The 19,585-nt window shown below is 34.9% G+C and overlaps 1 protein-coding gene across 1 annotated transcript in view; it reads right to left on the bottom strand.

Moving 5' to 3' along the window:
• Positions 1-2,782: 2,782 nt before the first annotated feature.
• Positions 2,783-19,585, bottom strand: part of LOC149789845 (uncharacterized) — a 244,281-nt gene continuing 227,478 nt past the window's right edge. Inside the window, exons 8-11 of the mRNA XM_089973138.1 lie at positions 16,845-16,972; positions 15,625-16,200; positions 8,906-8,924; positions 2,783-5,664 (exon numbers count right to left, since the gene is read on the bottom strand). Coding sequence (XP_089829264.1) covers positions 5,003-5,664; positions 8,906-8,924; positions 15,625-16,200; positions 16,845-16,972 — 1,385 coding nt within the window. The 3' untranslated portion in view covers positions 2,783-5,002. The remainder of the gene's footprint in view (positions 5,665-8,905; positions 8,925-15,624; positions 16,201-16,844; positions 16,973-19,585) is intronic.

Raw genomic sequence — 19,585 nt, 5'->3', positions numbered from 1 at the left:
GCGCCTATTCGGTTACTTTCGGGATGTGACGTCATAGTAGCGACTCCAGCAGCCCAAGTGGGAGTTGCCAGAGTAAAAGACAATACCGTTTTGCGTTGCTTACGGGTGTAATAGAACATTAAGAAAAGCCTGTTGACATAAATTAAAAAAAATATTTTTCGAAAGATAAAGGCATAATGAAAGAATGGGTACATTATTACAAACGAGTCGATTTCAAAGCAACACCATACAGCACTATGTGATCGTTACATTTCTCAAAGGAATGTTACGAGAGGGATCATGAAAAAATAGCAGCTCAAAGATACGCAAATGCTAGGCCTAGACTAAAAGTTGGCGCTGTTCCAGACATACCTTTGGACATTTTAAATCCTGGGAAAAGTGTTAAATGTGTGAGTTACGAAAATAGGCAGAAGGACGAGTAAGTGACCACAAAATGCAACAATCAATCCACATATCTTTTATCTAAAAACAGCAGTGCTAAAAACAAATCTGATAGCCCGACACCCTGGGCTCCTTCTGGTTTCAGTTCCGGCCCATCCTGTATTCAAAGTGAGGTGCCTGTCAGGCTTGTCGAAACAAAAATTGTTTGCCTGAGGAAACTTTGATTGCGCTGGTGAAATGAGTAAATGTATTTTCAAGATGTTGACATACATGCCTTAACACGGCACAATCTAAATCAAATCGCCACTGTCCTAGGTGAAATTTAGATTTGATTTTAATCAAATGGAAGCTTTGCTAAAAATAATAGTCTAAAGCTGTCGTGTTTCGAGAAAACACAATTTTCAATAATCTTATAAAAATTAAAAATTTTTAAAAAATGCATTGTATACATGTAGTATGCATAAACGGTAATCTGTAATAATTGGAACTGATATAAAACTATTCCTTGGGCAGTTTAAAAAGCAGCGATTAAAAAAAAGAGGTAAAAGTTTTACATTAACTGTCTGACAATAGAACGGGGCGGGGGGACTACTGACCCCCCCCCCTTGCCCCAATGTGCGACCGCCCATTTGACGTGCCTTTTCTCCCTGTGATACGCCTTATTATTCCCCCATGACAAGCCCCTTTTGCATATTCTGGTCAGTTCTGGCTAAATTGCAAAATAGCTAAAGTTTTGATTTAAGTACGCAAACGATAAAGCCGGTGTGACTAATGAACATAATCCTTATCCTTGCATTGATCTTGTGAAAAGGACTTCCCTTCGGACATACTTCAAAGAAACAATGTTCGACAGTGTGTGTATGCGTAAGCACCAGCAATTGATTACCAAATAAACGATGCCTATTTTGTTGTTACTTACGATGCCATGGACTTCATTTTAACAGTTCAAATCTGCAGTCACAAGTTACCGTAGTCTTAATGCCTGTAACAGTTTGCTGAATAAAATATTTATTCAGAATTAGTTATTTAGGCCTACATATACTGCATAGTATATTTTGTTTTATTCCTTGTAATTTAATCATGATAATTAAACTTTTCATATACGGTAGAGGATGGTCAGGTGTTAACTGGTCGAGTTTCTTTGGCGGAAATGGAGATGCGATTTTGTTTGCAGAGAAAATTTCAAAGTGATCATTCATTTAAACTAATTGGCGACAATTTTATTCTTTTAAATTTTTTTTAATACTATAGTACTGTTGTAGTTGTTTAAAAAATCTGAAATTTACTTGAATAATGTTTAATCTTCACGTTCTATTTACTGAAGAAGAAAAAAACTGTTGTATGATATTAATTATTTCGTCCAGTGCCGGTTTAGACGTGTGTGCGTGTGATTTGAATTTTTAACGTAGCTTTAACAATTTTTCAGTCATATCGCTACGATGTCTGCAGTGTGGCAGTTTAGACTGTGGATTGCATACGTTATATTTAAAAATGGTTTGAGTTTGGGTTTTTTCCTTCTGACAAATGAAAATTGACAGACATAATGTAATAATCGGGACTTCGCTGCGCAAAATTGAGAGATATTACGAGATCGGGAGGTAGATGAGGAAATACCCCCAAAATCGGGATGTTTTTCTCCCGGCTTGAGAGTTGACAGGTATGAACTGTCCGGGCTTGTCGAATTTCATTCAGGACTTTAGTTTATTTAGGTCACCAGCCCGGCGCCTGTGCCTAACAAATTTCTTTTAGCACTTACCAGTACAGTACATAAACTATTATATCAGACTGCAGATTCAATTTTTGAATGTACAACCCAAATCTGGTCTCCTGTCTGTCTCGCTCGCCAATGTTTACGTTTGTATTCGCGGACTGGCTAGTATAGCGTCACGGTACCACGTGATCTGTCGTCTCATCAAAACTCGGAAAAACTCGGCAATTTACGGAATCGTGGTATCTTCCACGCAATATAATCACTACCCGCTTACGATATTTAATTTATAAACATTGCAGTCGAATTAAAATCTGTAGAGAATTACATACGTAAAAGGAAAATTTTGATTTCTAGTCTCCTTTAATGGTGGAGGAAGAACCCGGGAAAACCTCGGAAAGAACCACCGACCCACGAGAAGCTACTGGCAAGCTTTCTCACATCCCCACATTGGCTGAATCGGAGACTCGAACCTGCGCAGACAGAGGTGAGATGGCAGTGATCCATAACGGAGAGCGCTTTAGACCACTCGGCCACTCGGGGCCTCCGGTAGATGGATGAACAGACGTAGATTGAAACACTATTGTTACCAAATTAATTTCGGATGGATTGACAGATGAATGGACATGCATCATACAAAAAAGGAGAAAATTATTTAAATTCAAAATAAGACACATGTAAACACTGTTGGAATTTTAATTAGAAGCTGATTTATTAAAATGTTGGTCAAGGCATGCCTATTCTAACACAAAATTAGTGTCAGTATAATGCATGAACATGTTTATTTTATTACAACAACAACAACAGAATCAATACACATGGATGTTTATTTATTTACAACTAATAATGTGTTAAGTGATCATTACTGATATAACCACATTTTGTATTTTACATTATTTATAGTTAAAAGAAGAAAAAAAACCCCATTCAATTATGTCCCAACTTGGTGAGAAGAATCAAACAAATTTTCAAGTCGACATTCAAAGAAACAAAATGTTTGGGTCTTGTCATTATTATTCCACTCTCTGCCTGAATCATACTCTAGTTGTTAGTAGCGACAGTTTGCCAGAACATTAATCCCAGCATCCTGGATATTTGATACCAGAGGCTGTCAAATGTTTCAGTTCCGTTGTTTATCTTCCCATTGTTAACTGAGCCTGGATCAGTCCATGCCTGTGGATAAGGCACACACGTTTAATTCAAATCCCTTATCACTAGCTCCTACTAAAGCAAGAGCAGAGTGGGAGAGCAGGTAGTCATGGGCTTGATACAATAAGCAACACTGGTTTATAGTTTTTGTGAAAATTTTAGCTTTATTTTACATAAAGTTGTAGGGCACTTACAAATGAATAAGTTAATCAACTTAATAACTGCAGTACAGATTATATCAGCTTGCTTGCAAATGCATGGAAATGAAGTTTGATAAAATCGTTTACTGTGTCCTTGGACCCCGAATGCAACATGCGGTCAAATAAACACATTGTAAGCATTAATGATCTGTTAGTGTATAAAAAGACTATTCACTTCACAGAAATAAACTATTAGGATCTAAGAAAAAAGAACTGTTTTTTGTCAAGTAATACACTTTTATGACTACAGATATATTCATAAAAGTATATATATATAATGTAAAACACCTTAAATTCATTCGTTCCAATTCTCATGGATTTTGTGTGTGAGCTAGACAAAGAATTTAAAGTCACAACAAAATATCTACCAAGCCAACATTCACCATCTGACCCCTTCCCCTCCTGTTTCAAATGCAATGGAATAGCATTACCGGCTTCTTTCTTATTTTTAATACGTTAGATATCTAATGTCCTGAGAATGTGAATGATACACAAGCAACGGAACAGCAATGCGGAAAAGTTGGAACTAATTGATTGCAAATTATTTCAAATGCAAGATTCCATCGATATAAAAACACTTATAAGATTGTAAAGTAATAAATGCAGATTTAGTCACTGTTCGTGTCCTTCATTTCCCAAAGCACATTTTATTCTAATTTATATATACATTTTGCACATATCAGAAAACTGTCAAATGAACAATTCAATAGAATAGTCACATTTTCTCAAAGCTCATTTCAATCAGGTCTTGGTGCTACGTTGTCATGTGTACAGATAAGCCACTTAGGATGAATTGACTTATGGGTAGATGTTTTCAAGTCCACAAGACTTGACAGTATATTTCTCCACTGACCTCATCTTTGTAGTGTATGTTTTGCGTATTTCGCAACAACTCCTTCAGCACTGACCACCACAATATGTGTATTAATAACATTGGCATTCATTGAAACTTTACATATCGAATTTCGCCCCATGAAGTCAAGGTCAGCCAGCAACAAAGGGTTCCCACGGGGCAATTTTGGCAGGATTGTTTTAAATCCTTAATTGTAGAGAACTTTATGCCTTTATAATGGTCCTTAAGAGCACATGCAAACATAATTATTCAATATTACAATATTGGTAGACGTGTGGAAAAACGAAGTAGGCAATTTTGGTAAGATCTCCACATTTATCACAGATGTTAGCGATGAATAAGTTAATCAACTTAATAACTGCAGTACAGATTACATCAGTTTGCTTGCTAATGCGTGGAAATGAAGTCTGATATAATCGTTTACTGAGACACATAAAGCGGTTTGGTTATATGGGAGATCCGTGCAATTTGATACCCATGAATATGTACTTTTTACTCAAACACGAACTTTGATAATAAATAGTCTCATAGTATAGTGCTGAAATGCTTGTTTCAATTAAGAGCAATTCCACATTTACATTTCTGAAATGCTCAACACTGTATTATTGCAAGAACATGTCTGTTTATGTCTCATTTTCAAATTGTTATTTTGAGCACATATTGTTAATGGCACATGTTCCAACTGTTTCTTCAACTCAAGCATATGTTTCTCTATGCATCACTTTTAGGAGACCTTTCCTTTGATTCCAAAGCTTCAAGTCTTATTTTCATATCCTGCAGTTCGTCTTCAACTGTTTCTATTCGGTTGAACCAAGTTTTGAGTATATTGAGATATGTTCCGGCAGGAATCGTCGTAATTTGAATGCGCTGAATCTCCGACAATATTTGATTCTCAAAATTAGGGTCACCACACTGTATACTTAGGTTCATTAGTGTAGAAGTGACACTATTCCAACAGGCCTGATACTCACTGATATTCATCTTGCAAGAACTGGCATGTGCATAAATTTCGTTTCTGTCTTCTCTCAAAGATTGTATCATTTTCTTCTCCTTCTTACTCAGTGGACGAACAATATTTTGAAACAGTGCTGACAAAAGAGTAATATCATACTCCTCCAGGTTGGTACTTCCTCCGCCTGGTGGAAACATGATGTCCATCTGTGACTGGTTGAGTATGTTCCTACTGTAAAGCCTATCAATAGAGGTCCTGTTACTGGCAAGATATTGATCCAGAGTACAGGTAGGAGTGACTGTGTGGTGGTGAAAAAGTTGTCTCAGGACCTGTGATCCAACATCAACTAAGAGATATGCCATGCGCATGAACAGGTCAGTGTCACTGATTGGTGGGGATGACAGGGGACTAGCAGCAGCAGCTGAAAGACATGAAAAATTGTATAAAGACCTGAATATATACATGTATAATTTGAAGTTGTTAGCATACCATTTTGAAATTATGACAATTAATTTATCTTATTATGCACAAGTGCATAGTGGGTTTTATAATATGCAGGCACTATTAAAATGCTGAAAAAATACTTGAATATACTTTTTACTATTTTAATAGTCACACACCGTATTCAGTTAGCATTAGATTATTCATTGTGATGACATAAAATATTTACTGTCATCACCACCAACTCGTGATGAATCAAACATCACAAAGCCAGAATTTCTAAACAATAGTACAAATACTTGCAACCATCTATCTTGTACATAGACCTTTCTTTTTGAACAAGAAGCTCAATTACTATGCTACATAACCATTCTATAATGCAAAACAGAGTAGTGAGTTTTAAAAGAAATACAAAATCTAAAGAGGTTACTTTGGCTGTAATATGAACTAGTGAATTACCACGGAAGCCATCACTGTTTCATCTGCACACTTAATGACAGCCATTGAATATGGAGAATACATAGATAGAACAACTACAGCTATTTGAGGATACTTTCACAACTATTTTCTTGCATCAATGAAACAATGACATTGCCTGGTACTACTTTCATAAAACTTCTCTATTTCAATACTGACTTGTTTACTCAGCTAGCGTTTGTATCTCTATAACATATCATGATCATACAATTCATGGATAATTGGTTTTTAAATGGGGCTATTCTAAGGGTTTCTGTTGGAATTCCAAAAATAAAGGTTTATAGTTCAAAGAAACATTTTTCTCACACAGATCCTGCGTAGGTCACTTCAAAATAATCACTAGTCCTGACTCAAATTTCACTAAACCTATCTCCAAATTCCATATGTCCAAAAAGTCCCAAGTATTATTTTTGAACACAACACTGAAATAACAAAGCGAACTAAAATATGAACTCCTATTGTCAAAAATAATGGAACCAAGTGGGTCTGAGATTACTTATCTGACTGTTATTGAATTGTGTATCCTCAGACATTTCTGATAACGTATTGATATAATATGGTTACAATTTTTAAATGCTTTCAAAACTAGATAATTTCTCTCAGAACTGGTTCATTTCTACATAGAAATTATTCTGAGAAGTCATTGTAAAATTTTATTATCTTTCCTTTAGTGACAGCAAACAAATTGGACATTTGTAAACAAAATTGTAATGACGTTTAATCCAGGATGCATTCTGCCAAATTGAGTCCAAATCTTGCCAGTATTTCAATATATTCTCCATGTTTACATTTTAAATTGGTATAAACATCAATACTGAAGGGCATGTGGGTATTATTTACATCAACTTGTAAGACATTTATGCTATCATGCTCTGTAAAATGCAAATTTTGTTGAGGAATGTTTGCATGCAAATCATTAACCCTCTAATTTTTCTACTATTTTTATGAACAACATTATTTTAACAGCCATGAATGATAATGAATCAGCATAACAGTAATTACAGGAATTCAAGATAAGATCATTTCTTCCTAATAACTAATACGCATTGAAACTGTCTGACATTCTTCAGCAATATCAATGCTATCAAATATGATCCTGTCGTGGATACACTGGATGTCAGATTAGCAGGATTGTAATGTAGGATAAAGGATACATCATTATAAATCTTTTGGTGAGAACTCCATATCATAATATTCATTAATGGGGGAAGTAGCAAAAACAATATTATATTTTAAATCTATAACACCATGTTTTAATGATCATCCATGTACGGGAAGAAGCGAAAACATGATTTTATTTTATTATAAATATATCATGGACACTCCATGTCATAAAGATCTTTCATTCGGGGGAAATAATGAAAACAAAATTTTATAATAAATCTATCGATGAAACCCCATGTCATAATGATCATCCATTTATGGGAAGAAGAGAACACAAGATTATACATATATCGGGGAAACACCATGTCATAGAGATCTTCCATTTGGGGGAAGTAGTGAAAACAAGATTTTATAATAAATTTATCGATGAAACCCCACGTCATAATGATCATCCAATCAGGGGAAGTAGTGAAAACAAGATTTTACTGTAAGAAGGCTACTGGTGAAAACCCAATGATGAGGCTATCCCATGGGTAAGAGAAGAGATAATGTTTTCGAGATAACCACAATGGTGGCCATATTAAGGGATTGTGATTTTTAGTTAGGATAAAATAGATACCATAGTAACTCTTTTAATGAAAACACCATGTCAAAATGACTTTCATTTTAAAAGGATCAGATCAGCATCATTTTAGTTTAAGTACAACATGATATTATACAAGTCTTTTAATGATACCCCATCGTGATATCACCATTTGTTCAGAAGTAGTGAAAACAAGATTTCACATCAGAACCCAGATGAGCACGATTTTCATTCAGAAGAAAGTAGATATAAGAAGTCATTTGGTGAAAACCCCATGCAAGTATGACACTCCTTTCAGGAGGAGTAGTGAATACAATATTTGTATATGGTTGCTAAGGTGGTCTTACCGGATTTTGTAATAGCATCATTTTCATCTTGGACTAAGTAGACATCATATGTCACTTAGCAAAAACACTAGGGGTAGTGATACAAAGATTTTAAAATGACCAATGTAGTGACAACGTTAGACCCCAGATTAGCATCGTCTTCATTTAGTACTGACTAGGCATAACATTAAACTGTTCAGTGAAAAATCCATGTTTATCTGACCGTCCATTCAGAAGGAGTAATAATGACAGGAGGTTCAAAATGGGGCAAATTAGACATCAGCGTGACACACTTTTCATCTAGAACAAACTAGACATCATATAAAGTCTTCTAGCGAAAACCACATGTTGATATGACCATCCATTCAGGAGAAATAGTGACACCATAATTTTCATTTTTACTGCTGTGGTAGCCATATAGGATGTGCAAGCAGCACCATTTTCTTCAAGAAAAACTAAGCACAGGATGAATATGTTGCATCCTAAGACTTATAGTGGAATAGTGATGTGACCATTGAGGACGATGAGTAACATGATTGACAGATGACAATCAACTCACGAACTAAAGATATTTACAGCACTTGGACTTATGACAAGATGACGTGGAAGAAATAACAAAAGCAGAACAAATTTTGAAGAAATTTAATGCAAAAAGTGAATGATTATTCTGAAAGGGAATCTCGTAAATTATTGATTGGTTAAAGTATATAATGAGAAAAGTATATACTTACATCCATCAGCAGACTGTTCCTGAAAAGTAAAGGAAATAACATTTTAAAGTTTTAAATTATTCATTGCTGTTTTCGTGCCACCATGTCTAAAACTGTCACCCTTACTAATGTAGGAACAGGACTTACCAAACACAGATGGTACGAGATAAATGCAGAGACTATGGTGTAAGGAATCTGACATATTCTTTAAACATTACTGATATGGGATAAATCCAACATACTAAGCAACAGATGTTACAGTATGTGAGGACTACATTGGCATGGGAAAAAAACATGCATTTGTTATTCTTCTTGAATTATATTAAACACTGCTATAAAGTGAAGTGAATCCATCAATGAGTTTATAAGACATATTCTAACCTATCATATACATTAAAACGTAACAAGAATCCCTTGATGGATCTGATGCTCTACTGGGCAAAGAGAAATTGCAGGATTTCAAGGTACATGTAAGACTATGTCTTAATTTTAACTGTTGAGTGTTGAAACCATCTCTAATATGTTTTGACAAAAGGAACATTTTTATATTAGCTGCTACACATACATGTCAGCTTGACACTCTGTCCATTAGAATAAAGTAGACATCATAAGAACTATTCTGGTGAAAACCCCATGTCATCATGATCATCAATACAGGAACACTGACAATACCATATTTAAGACAGTCATTATGGCTGCCATACTGGATGTATAACTGGCACCATTTTCAGTCAGGACTTGGTGAAAACCTCATGCAATCATGAATCAGGGAAATTAGTGACAAGAAGGTATTTAAGACAGCCATTAAAGCAGCCATATTGAATGTAGACTGGCACCATTCTCATTTAGGACTGATAAAATCTCCATGTTGAAATAATCATCCATGTTGAAGAAGAGTAAATATCATATTATTTTCTAGACGTGTCTCTCCTTACAGGAGAAATACAAAGATTTACAAGATGCAGTGACCAGAGCAAACATCAGATTATTACCAACTGGACATCATGTCAATAAGACTTCCTGCTCAAGCAGAGATGTGATACAAGATTTTTAAGATGAATGCCATGGCAACCATATTGGATGTCATACTGGTGCCAAATCTATTTAGGATTAGATAAATACTGCAAGAGGTCTTTAATAAAATCTCTACACCGATAAGACCTTGCATGTAGAATGAATAACAATAATATGATTCTAATAATGACCACTATGGCAGCCATAATGGACATCTGATCAGTATGATTTTCACTAAGGATCAACAATATACCACAAGACGTCTTTTATTAAAAAAAACCATACTGATATGACCATCCATGCAGGAGGAGAAGCTATAGCAAGATTGTGAAGATGGCTGCCGTGGCATACATATTCTACATCGAACCGGCACTATTTTTGTTCAGGACCAACTACACATCACAAGAAGTCTTTGAGTGAAATGCCCATTTTAATATGACCATTAATTCAGGAGGAGAGACAATAACGAGATCTTACAGAAGGTTGTCATATCCTGTCAGATCACCACTATTTACATTTAGAACCAACTAAAAATTATAAAAATTATTTTCATGACAACTTCTTGTTGATATAACCGTGCACTCTGGAAAGTAGCGACTGAAAAAAGTATAAAACATCAAGCCAGGTCAAATAACAACTCACATTCCAGAGCAACACAAGACACAGGAGATTTAATTATGGATTCTGAGGAACTGAGTGATATTTACGAAATGCAGAGAGATTTGCAAGATATTAAATCAATCTTGAAAGAAAAAAGAAGGCATCAACATATTGGTTACAAGTGAGGAATAGGTGGGGTGGGGTCAATCTTTGTGTCTCAACTGTTTGCCAAAATACAAATTGAGTTAATAGAGAACTGGAGCAAGAAATAAAAGGTAGGATGACTGAATTGCAGGAAAGAATGGACTCTTAAGTATTTGAAAATGAACAATTAAAAGAAAAATTAGAAAATTCAAAAATGGAGAATGTGAATTTGAAAGAAGAACTCAAAACCACAGCACATCGGGCAAACGAGGTAATGCAGAAATTAATCAAAATGAATAGTACTCTAGAAAACACAATGTGAAAGTATTTAACATGATTGAAACAAAGTGAAAATGGTTCATTTAGTTAAGGAAGCTACAGGTAAAGACATGGTCAGACCTGTCAACCCTAATGAGACCGTCTCAGTAAGGCAGTTGATTGTTTACCTAAGTTTGACCAGTTTTCAGGAAGGTGTAACAAAACATCATAAAACTGCTATTGTAAAATTCGGAAACATAATACAAGTTTGGTATTCGAAATATGCAGCAATAGTACACATTATGTTCAACTGAAAAGTTTGTAACATACATGTAGACCTTATTTAACACTAGTAAAGTTGCACAAATTAAGCTCTAAACACTATGCAGCTCAATGGCTTGTAGCTATTTCTCAACTTGATGCAAGTCTTGGAGTTTTATTTCATGCATAGAAACACTGAAATGCACCGAAACACATTGGAAATACCGAGACGCAATATCGTATATACCATAGCATATCACTGGTTGTGTACTCATAACTTTGAAATTTAATACCATTTGATATAATAGATTACTTTGTACTTTCTTTACTGCCCACAAGTGGTGCAAAGTGATAAGACGCTGGTAATTGTGAAATTTCATGATAGCTTTGAAAGTAAATAAATTTAATATTAATCACGTGTATTACAATATATATACAAGTTCAATGTTTAAGCTATTGATTTATTAATAATGCAGTGATGTATGAACTTTGTGAAAACCAGTAAGTAAAACAGCTGTACAGTGTAACTAACGAGAATTATGCGTGGACAATTATTTTCATGATCTAAATACAAAGATATATGCAGGAATGGCTTGTCAAATTATTTCCATATTTATTTTGGTATTTACATCACAACAAAAGTTGTTTGCCCATAATTCAAAGCAGTTACATTTCAATATTGATTTATGGAGGCAATACACCTCTATCCACCACAAATCTAGTGTATGGTTCAAATGACATCTCACACCTCTCTTATACACAATCATATTGTACAATACTGATGAGATCTCCAGATGCAGTTGCAGCAGATAATATGACCATATTGGCATGATTATTGTTGCATTCTGGGCATCTGTGTGTCCTATTTCAAAATACGAATTGATGATAATGACATGTGTCTTTGCTCAAAAATGCTAAAACTCTGCAAATCTTTGGTAAGTTTGCTATGTTCTTTAGTAAATCATTAGAGATGGATGAATAACCCTGTGGCACATCTACATTGGAATGTAAAAATGATGCCATTCAGTGGTAGGATTGTTATAAACGGTACTGTAGGAAGCGTATTGATATGTCTCAACAAGAACTTAATTCTTGGTCTTTAAGACTACTAAAATCACTCTGCAAATCATGTGCATTTGAAGTTGACGAATATAATACACCACCATTTTCATTACGTTTTCACATTCATTAATATAAATAATACGATGCTCACATTATTAGCGGATTAAATGCGTATGATATTGCATTGAACTCCAAAGATAGCCAATGGCTACAGATTATATAATCTTTACTTCAATGCATGAAGGTAAGAATGAATGCTGGCTGATATCTATGTGTTGAATTTATGTGATCAGCAGAAGATATTTAAAACAATAATGGACTGCTTTTCTTAACATGAAATAATGTAAATGAGGTCATTAAAAATACAAGTTTGACGGCCATTGTTCTAAGAAGAGTTGCTGGGAAAGTCACTGAAAACATAATTTTGGTAGAACATGTTATAAAAACAATTTATATAAAGTTCAATCACAATCAGTTTAGTTTCCAGTCATTAAGGGCGAGCCCCGTATCAATAACGTTGCTTTTGTTCCTATTGTCATCGTTTTCATTAAGTGTATGTTCTTTACCAATAATGATTTTGTTTTGTTTGTTAGTGTTGTTATTAAGAGTTACTTCCTTGTCTGTTATTTCAGAATATTTACAAGAAATGAAGATGGTGGACAGATTGGTGGGTCTTGGAAATGAATGTATTGACAAAATCACTGAGTTGTCCAATCTGCACTTGATCGATAGAAAAATAACTGACTCTAATTCGTGTGCACTATGACCAAAGGGATTTTTAGTGTGGGTAAAGGTTAACATGTACAAGTTTAAATGGACAGCCATTACCAGTATCCGATGGGGAGGTGACAATTTGGAAAACATCCATTGAGGAAGTCATTTCAAGTCTGGGTAAATGGGTCAGTATGAAGAATGTTGATTAAATTAATTTAGTATATATGAAACAGCATAGTAGATTCATTCAGTTTCTCACGTACTCACATGACTGATGTCTGGTATTAGACTAAGATGGAATGTGTAGTATGTACATGATGACATAATAAAGACTTTATTGTTCTGCAAACATGTCCGATTGTATCTGCCTATTAAGCAGCTGACTGGCATGTCCCCTACAAACGGACAAAATATCAACATGGTGGCAGCAGTGACCAACTAAGGACGCAGCGATAATTCTGCAGTTTTAGAGATAAAATGATTTTACGCATTAGCGTGCTTGATCATAATGTCACATACTACTTAGTTAAGTGGCAAGAAAACAAACATGGCCTACAGTTTCCTAAGTACACTTCGCTTACAGCCATTATTAAGTGTAACCAATAGTAATGTCTCAGAAAACTTCAAACACTGGAAAGGTGAAGCGCAGATTTACCTAACTAGTGGAGTAACTGACAAAGATGATGAGGCATAAACGGCCATAATTTTGCATTGTGCAGGACCGCATATCTTGAATATTTATGACCAAATCTGAAAAGGATGCATATGGCAACAAACACAAACCTGGCAAGTTACTTGAAAAGCTAGAGTCATATTGTAACCTCAGAAAAAAAATTGTATCCTTGAATCACATATGTTCCGGAATGTACTGCACCAAGAACCGTTCGACAGATTCCCAACTGAACTGAGGACCAGAGCTTCATCTTGTAATTTCAACAAGAAAGATATAATGATAAGAAATGAAATAGTTTTCACAGTTACGGGACAATTTCAGGAATTTTTACAAACAGAAGACAAGTTAAAACTGGACAATATACAAATGTTTCGTGCATTTGTGCAGTCAAATAAGCATAAAAAAGAACTTAGGGAAGCATGCTGTAGCAGACAAACTGTGAATAAAGTAACCTATGCAAATAAAGCACAAACCCGAAGTCAAAGGAAAAGAAATAGTCAACCAGGGATTGGCAAACTAAGAAATAAACTGTCCTCACCATATCATGGTAAAGATAATATTTCAATTATGGAATACAATTTCTGTGGACACAAGCATGAATTTAAGAAGGAAAACTGTCCAGCATGGGGCAAAACATGTTAAGTGTGCAAAGGGAGAAATCATTTCAAATTGAAATGCAAGAAAATACATTTAGTTAATGCTAGTACAACAAGCAAGGAACAAAGACAAAAGTTGGCATAATACCATAGAAACCAGTCAGAAAAGTAGAAGTTCTGCATTAATGAATCTCAACAATTGTGAAGTGCATTTCCAGTTTGATAGTGGTGCCGATATTAACACTATCTGTAAGAAGTATTTTCATAAAAAAAAACAACTCAGGCTGAAAACGTGTATCTATAACAAAGTCAGATGTGTACCTATAACAAGATTTCGTGTATGACCAGCTAGACATCATAAAAAGTATCCAGGAGGAATACTTATAACAAGATTTTCATTTACGACCAGCTAGACATAAGAAATATTAAGGAGGAATACCTATAACAAGATTTTCATGTATGACCAGCTAGACATCATAAGAAGAATTCAGGAGGAGTACCTATAACAAGATTTCATGTATCACCAGCTAGACATCATAAGAAGAATTCAGGAGGAATACCTATAACAAGATTTTCATGTATGACCAGCTAAACATGGTGGTGGTGTATTAAATTCGTCATCTTCAAATGCACATGATTTGCAGAGGAATTTTAGTAGTCTTAAAGACCAAGAATTAAGTTCTTGTTAAAGTATTCAGGAGGAAAACCTATAACATGATTTTCATGGTGGTTTTTATGGTAACCATCAGACTGGCACTATTTTCAATTAGGGCAAACTGGACAATCACAATTTTTTATAATAAACGCGACTCCATTCTGATCTGACCATCCAACCTGGGGCAAACTGGACAATCATAAGTATTTTTAATAAGTGAAACTCCATTCTGATGTGACCATCCAATTAGAAGGAGCAAAGACCGATTTTCAAGATAGCCACTGTGGATGCCATACTGGACATTATGACATCATGATTTTCATTTAGGACCAAGTTGACATTACAAAAGGTCTTCTGGTCAAAACCACATATCAGTACAACTTTCCAATCATGAGTGGTGGCAATAACAGAATTTCAAAATGACCACTGTGCTGGCCATATTAAATATCAGCAGCATAATTTTCATGTAGACAACGAGATTAATATGTTTGTGTGTGTGCAAAATTTCATAGCAACCTCCAAGTACTTTTGGAAGAGTACAAACTTGTGTTAACAGAGGTATTTCAGATGACAGACGAAAGACCATCCCAAAAGCTCTTCTGGTCTATGACCAGTAAATCTAAAATGCAAAACAGAGATGAAAAGTACCAATGAAACTCAAACATTCATTTGGGCCAAGATAACACAATACATTTGTATTTTCAATTGTTAATAAAATTCTTGTATAAATCTTCACTGAACACATTAATTTACTAGTACTTACCTGATCTTTGAACCAGAAGTTCAACAGTTTGCCTGACTCAATCATGTTGTCATGGAAATCACAGTGTACTTCTGAATTCTCTTTGAGAAGGGATACAGGGATCAGGCTATTAATACTGTCACCGTTGTATTCAGGACACTGTATGAAGTACTCAAAGTTCAGGCTCTGACCAAGGTATCCAATAATCTTCAGGAGATTGGTAGTGATGAACTCTCTCACCTGAATGCACAACTCTGAAGATGGAGTCTTTTCCCTGATCCCCATTCTTATGATTCTCACAAAGATGACATGCTCTCTAAAGTACAAAATCAGTTTGTGATGCTGGTCCAACTGAAAAACGCAGCATCCACAAAATATCATATTCTCTTGTTTATCCTCTTTCTTCCTTGTGGTGATGGGCCAATGAGCTACACAGGCAGCAAGAAGTCTATGGAAGATTGGGGATGGCATGAATTGTCCCATAAACATGTAGCATAGGACTGATGAACTCTCCATTTGGTCATTTGGTTTTGGACAGATGACCTCAGCTGGTGTTTTCTGCCTAAGCATACATGGGGCAAGGAAGTAATTTTCCACCTGATAAATGAATGGATTCATTTATAACATGGATATTTGACAGAGATAAAACTGTTTAATTTGGAATGAACATACTGTACACCAATGTGAAAAATATACTTGGTGAATCACTTGAACTATATATATATATATATATATATATATATATATATATATATATATATATATATATATATATATATATATATATATATATATATGTATGTATGTATGTATGTATGTATGTATATATATATATATATATGTGTGTGTGTGTGTGTGTGTGTGTGTGTTTTGCACATTCTTTTGGGGTGAGCATATTAATTTAACCTTTTAAATAATTTGTAATCAGATAAAAAGGTGCCAGTGATAAATATTCTTCTGTGTAACTACCACCAAATACTAAAAAATGTCCCCTAATCAAACATAAACTTTTATCACCAAGTTGACAAAATATTACAAAAATGTACATGTTGCAAAGAAATCATAGTCAGTAATTATTCACAATATCAAAGTAGTTTACAATTTATATAAATATTACCATTGCTTCTTCTGTACACATATATTATTTCCAGTTCCTTTCCTGCCATTGAGTTTTATTAGTTCCCAAACAAATTTCAACAAAGACAAATTTCCTAAAAGAAAGGACTGCTCTATAAACTGACCTTTAACTCGTCAGTGCCTTCAATATATATTGTTGGCTTGGCGATAATGTTCAATTTTTCCATCACATGTAAAACATGCTCTTTGTTCTCATAGAAATCGGGGTTGTTCTCTCTTGTCCAGATGGCATCTAGAATGTAATATAATTTCTAGTATAAATGTTTTGTTTTCTATTTGAAAACAAAATGATTAGACAGATTATCCCTCAGAAAAGACATTAATACAAAAGACAAGCCTGCATCACCTAGTCAAGATATGTACTCAGGTCAAGAATGCATCACCTAGTCAAGATGTGTACTCATGTCATGAATGAATCACCTAGTCAAGATGTGTACTCAGGTAAAGTTCACATCACCTAGTCAAAATATGTACTCAGGTCAAGAACTCATCACCTAGTCAAGATGTGTACTAAGTTCAATAATTCACACCTAGTCAAGATATGTAAGCAGGTCATGAACTCACACCTAGTCATGATTAGTACTCAGGTCATGAAATAACGTCTTATCAAGATGTGTACTCAGGTCAAGAACACATCACCTAGTCAAGCTGTGTAATCAGGTCAAGAATACATCAACTAGTCAAGCTGTGTAAATAGGTCAAAAACACATCAACTAGTCAAGCTGTGTAATCAGGTCAAGAACACACCACCTAGTCAAGCTGTGTAATCAGGTCAAAAACACATCACCTAGTCAAGCTGTGTAATCAGGTCAAGAACACATCACCTAGTCAAGATGTGTACTCAGGTCAAGAACACATCAACTAGTCAAGCTGTGTAATCAGGTCAAAAACTCACACCTAGTCAAGATTAGTACCCAGGTCAAGAACGCATCACCTTGTCAAATTGTGTACTCAGGTCAAGAACTCACACCTGGTCTGTGTGTGTTCTCAGGTCAAGATTGCATCACCTAGTCAAGATGTTTACTTAGGTCAAGAATGCATCACCTAGTCAAGCTGTGTATTCAGGTCAAGAACTCACACCTAGTCAAAATGTGTACTCAGCTCAAGGATGCAAGAACTTATCACCTAGTCAAGACGTATACTCAGGTCAAAAATGCATCACCTAGTCCAAATGTGTACTCAGGTCAAGAATGCATCACCTAGTCAAGATGGGTATTCAGGTCAAGAACTCACATCTAGCCAAGATGTGTACTAATCTCAAGAATACATCACCTAGTCAAGATGTGTACTCAGGTCAAGAATGCATCAACTAGTCAAACTGTTCACTCAGGTCAAGAACTCACACCTGCTCAAGATGTGTACTCAGGTCAAGACCTCACAACCAGTCAAGATTAGTACTCAGATCAAGACATCACACCTATTCAAGATGAGTACTCAGGTCAAAAATGCATCACCTAGTCAAGATGTGTACTCAGGTCAAGAATGCATCACCTAGTCAAGACGTGCTCTGGTCAAGAACTCACACCTAGTCAAGCTGTGTGATCAGGATACGAACTCATAACCTAGTCAAGCTGTGTACTCAGGTCAAGAACACATTACCTAGTCATCATATGCAGTCTGGTAAATAACTCAATACCCAGTCAAAATGTGTGCACCGTATCAGAACTAACCACTCAATCAAAATGTGAACTTGGGTATAATACAGATGCAAAAGAATATTTCTACCAGTTATTAAGTTAGAATATCACCAAATTATCAGGTCTGATTTAAGTCTGTCAGCTGATACATGTCAGGTTTTCATGCTATCACTCTCATTTAATCTTACATTGTTTTTGTACAATCTTATGCTCATTTATTCTTACATGGTTTCATACTATCTTATTGTCATTTATTCTTACATGGTTATTCTGTCATTTTATAATATTGCCAACCATTTAGTCTTACATGTTTGATCTGAAATTGTATAATATTGCCAACCATTTAGTTTTACATGTTTGACCTGTCATTTTATAGCAGTACCAACCATTTACTTAGTTGATCTGGAATATTACGTCATTACCAAAAGTTTGTCTTACATGTTTTATCTGGTGTTTTATACTATTACCAACCATTTAGTCTTACATGCTTCAACTGTCATTTTATACTATTTCTAATTATTTGGTCTCACATGGTTGATGTTGCATTTCATTTCATTTCCAACCTTTAGTCTTATATGCTTGACCCTTCATCTTATACTATTACCAACCAATTTAGTCTCACATGTTTGACCTGACACTTTATACCATTACCACCTATTTAGTCTTACATGCATGACCTGTCATTTTTATAATTACCAAACATTCAGTCTTATGCGTTTTATCTGGCATTTTATATTATTGCTAACCATATAGTCTTACATGCATGACCTGCAATTTTTATAATTACCAAACATTTAGTCTTACATGCATGACATGTCATTTTATATTATTACCAACCACTTAGTCTTACATGCCTGATCTGTCATTCAATATTATTACCAACCATTTGGTCTTACATGTTTGACCTGTCATTGTATAATATTACCAACCATTTAGTCTTACATGCTTGACTTGTCATTTTATATTATCATCAACCATTTAGTCTTACATGCTTGACTTGTCATTTTAGACTATTACCAACCATTTAGTCTTAGCTGGTTGAACTGTCATTTAATACTATTACCAACCATTTAATCGTACATGTTTAACGTGTCATTTTATAATATTACCAACCATTGAGTCTTATATACCTGACCTGTCATTTTACACTATTGCCAACCATTTGCTCTTACATGGTTGACCTGTCATTTTATATTATTACCAACCAT

The sequence above is a fragment of the Sinohyriopsis cumingii genome, chromosome 10, assembly GCF_028554795.1.
Source record: "Sinohyriopsis cumingii isolate HCF-2022 chromosome 10, ASM2855479v2, whole genome shotgun sequence".
NCBI classification, from domain to species: domain Eukaryota; kingdom Metazoa; phylum Mollusca; class Bivalvia; order Unionida; family Unionidae; genus Sinohyriopsis; species Sinohyriopsis cumingii.
Note: the sequence above shows the minus strand (reverse complement) of the source record. Positions and strands in the feature narration are given on the sequence as shown.